Here is a 9,648-nt window from a genome sequence, read left to right on the forward strand (position 1 = left end):
TCTGAGATACTAAATGCATCGTCAGCATACTGAAGTACAAAACGTTTTAAGGTATTTGTTAATGTTTGGTCATCATCATGATGTTTTTTATAACCGCGCCATTTTCCTTAGTACTGTTTTTGGAAAATGTCTTGCAAAGCGTTGGCAAAAAATGATAAGAACCTGACCGCAATATAACATGGAAAGAAATTAGAACATGTTCCATTTACTCGAAAACATTATTAAGCCTTTTCATACATACGTTTTACAACATTGAAAAACTTTAATTCAATAGTTTTCTTACTTTAAACATAGTAAATTTCAAATAACGGAATCAAAAGCAGCTTTCAATTTAATGCATGTACAAAGCAACTGTTTGCAAGAAGAATGCAGCTTATCTATACGCATCTTTAATTCAAGCATATTGTCTACAGTCGAAAACTTAGGTCTGAAACCGGCTTGAAATTTGCTTATCATATCATATTTTTAAGCTTATTGCAGGAGTTTATAATTTAATAAGGACAAAAATTTAACATGAACGTCAATAGCTTTCAAACGTTACTACGGAATGATATTGTACGGTGACAAGCCGGATCATACATGTTCCCAGAATATCGTTGAAAGTGACAGGTATACTAATCTACGTATACAAACAGTATATATGTGATAGTAAGGTCAAGATTATTTACAGCTCCAACCACTACTTGGCATTATGAACAAGAAGTAGATGTTGACTACTACAACAACTTTGAGAAGGAGGATACTCCTTGGATCATGATATTAACAGCCATTTTTGGTAGTTTCATCTTGATATGTGCATGCTTGTGCAGAGTTTGTAAAAGTCAAGCTGGCCCAGGTATGTGTTTGTGTTACCATATTTTCCATATTTAATTAAACAAAACCTTCTTATTTTAAATTGAATAGCGATAGCTTGTAAAACAAATGTTAATCTCTTCCTCTTTCTATTAAATAATATCTATATTGTAAGGCGTGTCCGTATATATGGTGTTAACTATTTTGATTGTCTTCTTGTACACACAGGTCAGCATTTCGGAATGAACAGTTCACCCAATGAGCCTTTTCAAGTAGATATGGCGCCAATTCTAACAGGAAGAGATTCGTCTCTTCCTCCTTATTTAACCGGTACGGACTTTAATCTTACAAATCACCCTTCAGCTCAAAATGGAGTATGCAATGTTTTTCCTCAGCTGGCATCAGCTTCACCACATAGTGGAGAACCACCTGAAAATGGAGCATACACTGTTCCTCATCGATTGCCATCAGCACAATCACAATGTGACGAACAACCAGAAAAAGGAGCGAACAATAGCAAGTATAGCGTTGAAGACAGTGAAAATAGACACACATATAGAACACCATATTTCTCAACTAGTAAAAACAATGTAACAAATCCGATTCACACTGGAACTGATTTGTCAGAGTTGCCTCCACCTCCGACCTATGACATGGTCATGTCTGCAGATAGCCTTTATTTGTCCAGTGAAAGTGATTATCGCACATATACACGAACTAATGCTGTCTCTAATCATTATTCGTAACAGGTTTTATGCAAGTTTTGGAATCTCGGACATCTCGAAGAATATTCGAAAACATATTTATTTACTTGTGTTTATTTTTCTGTTTTAAATTTGACGTCCTGGTTTGTACAATGATACAGTTATAATAAGAATATATAAACATCTAGTTTAATCATTCAATTGACTTAGGCAATGTGTCAAATATACCTTTTGAATGGCTGGTGAGTTAGAACTGTTGCTCTGGCTGGATTAATTCGTTTGCAGGTGATGTCTGTATCTAGTCGTTGAGTACTGGACGTCAGCTTATCATTTAATATGCTGTGTTTGACTGTATACTTCATTGTGTTTTTAAGGTAATTTTGACTCCGGTTATCTATATTTAGTATAGATGTGTACTTACTTTGATTTTTTTTCGATGTGATGATCGATAAAGTTGTCCGATTATCCAACACCTAGTGTATACACTTCCGTGCAATCCAGTTTCCCTTGGCCAAATATATATTAATAGAGATAGTCTGTGCCTTAGTTTGGTCTTTTCCGTTGGCCATTAGCCTTAGGTCTTTGCTATGTTTTGTTAAATGTTCGGCTATTGGACTTATTCCTGTAGTTTCCATTGTCTTATTCAGCGTCTTCAATTAAAAAGAGACACCTTGTAAACCATCATTGATTACTCATTTACTTCCTATTATGACTGCACGTTTGCACATTTAAGGCGCTCAATATAGGTTGATGCAAATAAATGATACAATTTTAATGTATTAGTATGTATAACTTATTTGACTTTGATAATTGAAGCAAAAAATGCATATGATTCAGGTACAACTGAAAATTTAATAGCGATGTTTTGGTGTTTTAACACAAAGGAATTTGTGACCACGTAGTTATCAATATAAAAAAATCATTTATAAAGGCTATTATAATTTTATCTGTACCTAAATGCCTTTTTGATTTTATCATTAAATTCAAATAAATCAAACATGATGATGCATTAAAATAAAATAAAAACTGAATTTGCATAAACCTATATTGTGCGCCTTTAGTGGATAGCATTGGTTGTTTTGCACCGTCGATTTGTTAGACATTTCACTCGGTCTAAAACAAAAGGTTATGGTATTTTTCTTCGTGTATTGCGTGTAACTCTTAACCTTTCATGAAACTTTATAGCCACTGTATTGGTCACGTCGGGCATATTTGATTAACATTGCACGATGTCTAACACTAGTTAAGGCCATCGAGTTAGGTAAAATGGACTGTGAAGTTTTGTCCTACACCCATCTGAACCCTCAGGTATAATGGTCAGCATGGGATGTTGTGCACCCGCAACTCTAATGAAGTCCATCTAAGAAATGGAACTTGGCATGAAAAATATGACTGAACAATCTTATTTCCGAATGCCAGTGTGCCATGTTATTGTAAATGTATTGCACCTACCCTTATGGGAATGCTTAAGAACAAAAATTTCAAAAACGCGATTTATAAGCTTGACCAGAAATGAATTCATGCGTTGAAATATCAATGTCTATGTACACGATCTAGATATTGAGGGGCGGATCCAGAATTCGACGTTACAGTAGATGAGGCGAACTTAGTTAGCTAAACTTAGGACATTCCTACGACCTTTCACACGAAACCGAAACATATTTGGTTCTTAAAAGTTAGACAGTAAATAGAAGAATAAACTAACATACTATTTTGATGTTTTGTTTTTCCGTCTTAGAACAATTAAAAAACTATTAAAATTTAGTTTTTTGTTTCATTTTGCTTGTTAATATATGTTTTATTTCCAACTCTTATGCTTATATAATTAGGACATGGGCTAAAAATAAACCTATAAGAACTTAACCAACACTTTAAGAATGAGCCCCTTAATGAATCGTATTGGCATTTCCGCCATTAGATGTAAACCGTTGTGCGATCGATATCCATTCCAATGATTCATTGAGTCTGCTAACAGAACAAGATGCTAACCTAGACAAAACTACTATAATCAATCGAAAACAGGATAAATGCAACCTAGCAAAATGTGTAGTATTGTGCAGTGCTTTTTGTGTGCTCATTTATTCGTGTTCTTATGCTTCAACTGTGTATTGATTAACGGCGGTAAGATAAACATTGATATACAAATACAAGTGTTGCTTTATTGTATGCTTTATATCGAGGTAAATATCTAGGACGATGACCTTTAAAATCACAAAACCATATATATTTGGTTCATTGTGTGTGTAATATGCGATCCCGTTTTGTTTTGTTTTTCTCAATAATGTTTTTCATATTTGATATTTGTGTTTAATTTAACAAATTCAATTTTGTTTAAATTTAACAAGCACAAACAATGTAACTGTAACATAGTAAGTCTTCAGCTCATAAGCCCATGTACAACCGACCATTGTAGTATCTTCCCCTTGACCAAGACTAAAAGTGACTCGCTCGTGGTAAGTAAAATGCACTTTTTTAATGAAGAAATAAAGTGTGGCAAATCATAAGGAGTGTTAAAACAAACAAAAAAACGAAATGCTGGAACCCTTCAGCAATGTTGATATTTGCTCAAATATCGTCTTAGGTTTGAAGACCACAAATTTAATTAGCGTTTATAACGTGATTGAAAATTATCATTGTTTGTGTGAATGTGAACTTATTTTGGGCATTTACAATATTGCTTCCTTTATTTTGGTCTATATGTTGATTGAGACAAATTCCACGTTGTTAAATGTTCACGTCTGTCTTTAAATGGATAAATTAATTGAACTTTTATTAGCCAATAGCTTATAGAACAAGCATGCATAAATTGACAAAATAGGATGTTTTTTCAATTGAGTAATGGCAAAAATGCAAAATGTACATAGCATCAAATCTAATTCCTACCTCATATGAAACAAATATTTAGGTTATTCGTGCATGTATCATGTACGAATGTCAGCACATTATGTTGTAGGTGGTCATTTTAATTCTGTAAATGATAAAAATACATTAACATTCGTGGAAATAAACGTAGGCTTAATACTGAAACTAAAATGAACGTAAGCTAAATACTGAAACTGATATGAACGAACGCTAAATACATAAACGGAAATGACAACCGACCATTGTAGTATCTTCCCCTTGACCAAGACTAAAAGTGACTCGCTCGTGGTAAGTAAAATGCACTTTTTTAATGAAGAAATAAAGTGTGGCAAATCATAAGGAGTGTTAAAACAAACAAAAAAAACAAAATGCTGGAACCCTTCAGCAATGTTGCTATTTGCTCAAATATCGTCTTAGGTTTGAAGACCACAAATTTATTTAGCGTTTATAACGTGATTGAAAATTATCATTGTTTTTGTGAATGTGAACTCATTTTGGGCATTTACAATATTGCTTCCTTTATTTTGGTCTATATGTTGATTGAGTCAAATTCCACGTTGTTAAATTTTCACGTCTGTCTTTAAATGGATAAATTAATTGAACTTTTATTAGCCAATAGCTTATAGAACAAGCATGCATAAATTGACAAAATAGGATGTTTTTTCAATTGAGTAATGGCAAAAATGCAAAATGTACATAGCATCAAATCTAATTCCTACCTCATATGAAACAAATATTTAGGTTATTCGTGCATGTATTATGTACAAATGCCAGCACATTATGTTGTAGGTGGTCATGTTTTATTCTGTAAATGATAAAAATACATTAACATTCGTGGAAATAAACGTAGGCTTAATACTGAAACTAAAATGAACGTAAGCTGAATACTGAAACTGATATGAACGAACGCTAAATATATAAACGGAAATAAACGTAAGCTATTAAATATTGAAACTTAAATGAACGTAAGCTGAATACTAAAACTAAAAGGAACGTAAGCTGAATAAATAACCTTAAAATAACGTAAGCTGAATACTGAAACTAAAAATGAACTTAAGCTAATTATTGAAACTTAAAGATGCACTCCTACTCCTAGATAAGATTTACCACAATTGTTTAAATATATCAAAAATGATGAATTAATGTCGAAAACACTGGTTCTAATGAAGAAATGAGCATAAAACTTGGTATTTCTACCTTATGAGACTAGAGTAGACCACAGTAAATCTTTTAGCATTCACCAATCATTTAATATTGAGCGCTTTATGCTATTAAATTCACGGTTATAATTTTGTAATCAATAGTTAATATTTTTCATAAATATATTATATCGTAACTAGTTTAAGGTTTATCACTCATAACATATGTTTGTTATACATGTGTATGTATTGATTTTGAATACGAGTGTCACTTTAAATTAACGTAAGCTCTATACTGAAACTGAAATGAACGTAAGCTGAATACTGAAACTAAAAGGAACGTAAGCTGAATACTGAAACGTAATAACGTTAGCTAGATATTGAATCTTAAATGAACGTAAGCTGAATACTGAAACTGAAATGAACGTAAGCTAATTATTGAAACTTAAATGAACGTAAGCTGAAAACTGAAACTGAAATGAACGTAAGCTGAAAACTGAAACTGAAGTGAACTTAAGCTGAAAACTGAAACTGTAATGAACGTAAGCTGAATACTGAAACTAAATGGAATGTAAGCTAAATACTAAACCTTAAAATAACGTAAGCTGAATACTGAAACTAAAATGACCGTAACCCGAATACTTAAACTATTCATTATAATAATGCATTGAATTCTCCGTTTACAAATTTCCATTTAGTTCATTCCTATTCCACACATATGTGGCAGCATCAGCAAATGAGAAATCCCCATCTCTTACTAAAACATACGGTGATATTCAGGTGGCATACGTATTATAGTTTTAATCTCGTTAAAACGACGTTTAGTAACTCGTTTAAACGACTTACGTTATCTATTTAAAAGACTTACGTATTTCGTTTAAACGACTTAGTACCTCGTTAAAACGACCAACGCATCTTCTTATTTAGACTTAGTAGCTCGTTTAAACGACATAAATCGCCCATTGACTGCACACAAACATGGATGAAGAACGGCTTATTTAATGTACGTCCGATCTTTAGTATTCGACACTGCTTGCCCAAAACGTCGTTTAAACGAGTTTATAAGTCGATTTTAAGTAAGTGGTTTTGATAAATCAAATAAGATAAACTAGTATTTTATACTTAATAAGATTTTTCGAGACACTGTGGCCTAATGTGATGTTCATTTTTGTTTATCTGTTTATCAGAGCAAGTGATTAACTTCACATATCACACGTGCGGGCAAACACCAATAAAGTCATTTCTGTATGACGTCATTTACATAAAATTTGGCGTAAATTTCCATTTTGATATCAATGCATTGTTATTTTTAAGGAATTGTATGCATAAAAAAGATATATTGTTTATATGATATATGTAAATATGTGTACAATCGTAAATGATATATTTCACCGAATGACCGCTAAAAGCTATGTTTCACGAGTTCCTCTGCACTGAAATAAGCAAATAGCGTAAATACTATTCGTACTGTTTCAGAGCAAGTGATTAAGGTCACAAATGACACGTGCGGGCAGCACACCTCCTTACACTCGTATGATAAGCTACGGTTTCATTACGATGGCAGTCCATTTTACAACCTAGACGGATCTATAAATAAATGCGAGATCAAAATTATTAACGCTCTGGTAAAAACAGAGCTGTGTGTAGCTGGCTACGGAAGGCTGAAACTTCCTGTTCGATGGGAACGCTTGTGCACAACAAGGTTCCTGTTTCGCTACCACCGATTTAGCAAAGTGGTAATATTTAATACTCATTTTATAAACAATCATAATCTTAACTACACACAAATGAAGCTCTGAAAATATGCATTATTGCGCAATACTGTTATATACACTTAGTCTTTGATTACAAGTTCTTAAGTCTTAATGATTAATCAATATTTTCTTTTCATCAGAACATGGTTTTACTTATCAAATAAACAATGTTGTTCTTTCAGATGTGCTATAAATTTATGTACATTAAAGAATGTCGAAAAGCCGATGTAGCGTTTGCAGAGTTTAAAGAACCATTTTTATACAAAAACAGTGCCTTCGAAGTTGAGGTGTTTGCTGAATATAGAGGTACCATTGTTTTGTGTCTTAAATTAACTATTAAACTTTATTAAAGACAAAATGTTTAGCCGTCAGATGGTTGTCTTTAAATGATTGCATAGTATCTTTTAAGGGAGTCCACTGTAGCTCCTGTCTGATTCATTCGTTTGCAGATGATGTCTGTATCCGGTTGTTGAGTACTTGCATTTCCTGTTTATATATCAGTTTTACTTTATTCGACATTCTTTTAACATTAATGCTGGCTCCGATGAGGTCAATGTTTTTGTTTTATTTTGTAATTTTTGATAAATGTTGAGAGAAGTGTGAGCGGTTATGTGCATTTAAACTAATTTAATCCCCCCAGCAAACTCGTATACCAGTGAACAAGTGTTATACTGACCGTTCAAGAGCAGTAATCCTTCATTTATTGATAAAGGTATTTTGATGCAAGTGTTGTCAGTTTGTCGTGTCAGTGCATTTGTGTCTTATACAATAATCGTTCAGTATCGTTTGGACGCTTAACTTTTTCCTCTATAAAGGACTTGTGTCGCTGCACAATTCATTGAATTATTGATATAACTTTTGAAACAAAGCAATCCAAACTGAATGCCACCAACACAGTATGGCTCTTTGAAGAAAAACACCACAACTTAAAAAAATAATTAAAATCGCATGTACAAATAAGGATCTGCTTCTCTTTTGCTATTGTTACTTATCACAGTAATTAGAAGATGTATTGTTACGTATGCACAACGCATACGAGCTCAGGGTCAGATAAAAAAACAACTCTTATGTTACAGCTCCAACCGCTACAATAGGCAATCCTGATGATGATGAGGCTAATGATGATGGCGAGGATAGTGGTATTTCGACGTTGGGCGTGGTCTTAGCAGTCATAACAATGGTGTTGTCAGTCTGTGTCTGTGTTTGCAGTGTTAGAAGTAAGAGTGCGACAAGTGCGTCAGGTTTGTTTTGTTGATAATTCTAAACGTTTTTTTATGTTATCTTGACAAATCAAGATAGTTTTAGCTTGTTTGATAAATACCTATGCTGATACCTGTCTTATTTTTATTTTTCTTGAATGCATTGTAGTAACTTTTTCATTGTTCGACTTTAAGGTATAACAAATATTGCATACGTATATATAAATACATTTTACAACATTGTATTTATATATTGTTGTTAACGTTTTTCGTTTTTGATCATAAAATTAATTCAAATGATATAAATAAAGCAGAGGTTAGCTGGCATCAACATTTTCCCCCTTGATTGATGAAATTGTATAGTATCCCTGTTTACTGGCAGGTCGAAATACTGATGTAGACCGGATGTCCTATGAACCTTTTCAAGTAGACGTATCGGCAATTCCAAGATCAGATTCCCCTCCCCCATACGGATCCCTCGTTTTCGATCGGTTAGACAAACATGGGACTTCGGAATGGGATCCATCCCTTCCTCGATACATATGCGTTACGGATTACAATACTAAGTGTCCGTCATCGCAACTTCTAGATGGAGATCTACCCCAAGATGGCGCATGTTATGAACTTCCTCAGTTGTCATCCGCGCCACCACAAAGTGGAGATCAATATATTAGTGTACCGTTTAGTGTTCCCTACCAAGTGTCTGAAAGCGAAAGCAGACAAACATACGGAACATCAAGACATTCAACTAGTAGTGACAAGCAAGCAACCCCGAATCCGCCTCAACCTCCAATAGAGTTGACAGAGAGACCACCGCCTCCATCCTAAGAAGCTGTCGTCTCTACGGAAAGCCAATATTTGCCTTGATTGATGGCAATATAATGCAACGTACACGGACAAAAGTTGAAAATTCAAAAGAAAAACTTGTTAAGAGGCACAAGACGATGGCAAAACGACTGTAGCGAACGTATATTAACAATACTCTATGAACTTATAATTAAGCTACACATACACCAAATTAATAAAAAAAAATACACATTGCCATCACCTCTGACTTAGGCGTCGCCATTTAGATAAGGTTCAAAACCAAAATCATTCCACACCCTTTTATAGCAGACTTTTGTGAACCATTTTTATCTGATACATAAAGGTAGACAAAAGCATATCATGCTTTAGGTAAAGTTTCATAATACATTTC

At 33.6% G+C, this 9,648-nt stretch overlaps 1 protein-coding gene across 1 annotated transcript; it reads left to right on the forward strand.

The window, feature by feature from the left end:
- The first annotated feature begins 702 nt into the window (after nucleotides 1-702).
- Nucleotides 703-9,648, forward strand: LOC128215944 (uncharacterized). Its single transcript, XM_052922544.1, has 6 exons — nucleotides 703-835; nucleotides 1,021-1,485; nucleotides 6,974-7,233; nucleotides 7,434-7,557; nucleotides 8,328-8,492; nucleotides 8,833-9,648. The coding sequence occupies exons 1-6, from the start codon at nucleotides 754-756 to the stop codon at nucleotides 9,276-9,278; spliced, it is 1,542 nt and encodes a 513-aa protein (XP_052778504.1). The 5' UTR covers nucleotides 703-753; the 3' UTR covers nucleotides 9,279-9,648.

The sequence above is a fragment of the Mya arenaria genome, chromosome 14 (genome assembly GCF_026914265.1).
Source record: "Mya arenaria isolate MELC-2E11 chromosome 14, ASM2691426v1".
Classification (NCBI taxonomy): domain Eukaryota; kingdom Metazoa; phylum Mollusca; class Bivalvia; order Myida; family Myidae; genus Mya; species Mya arenaria.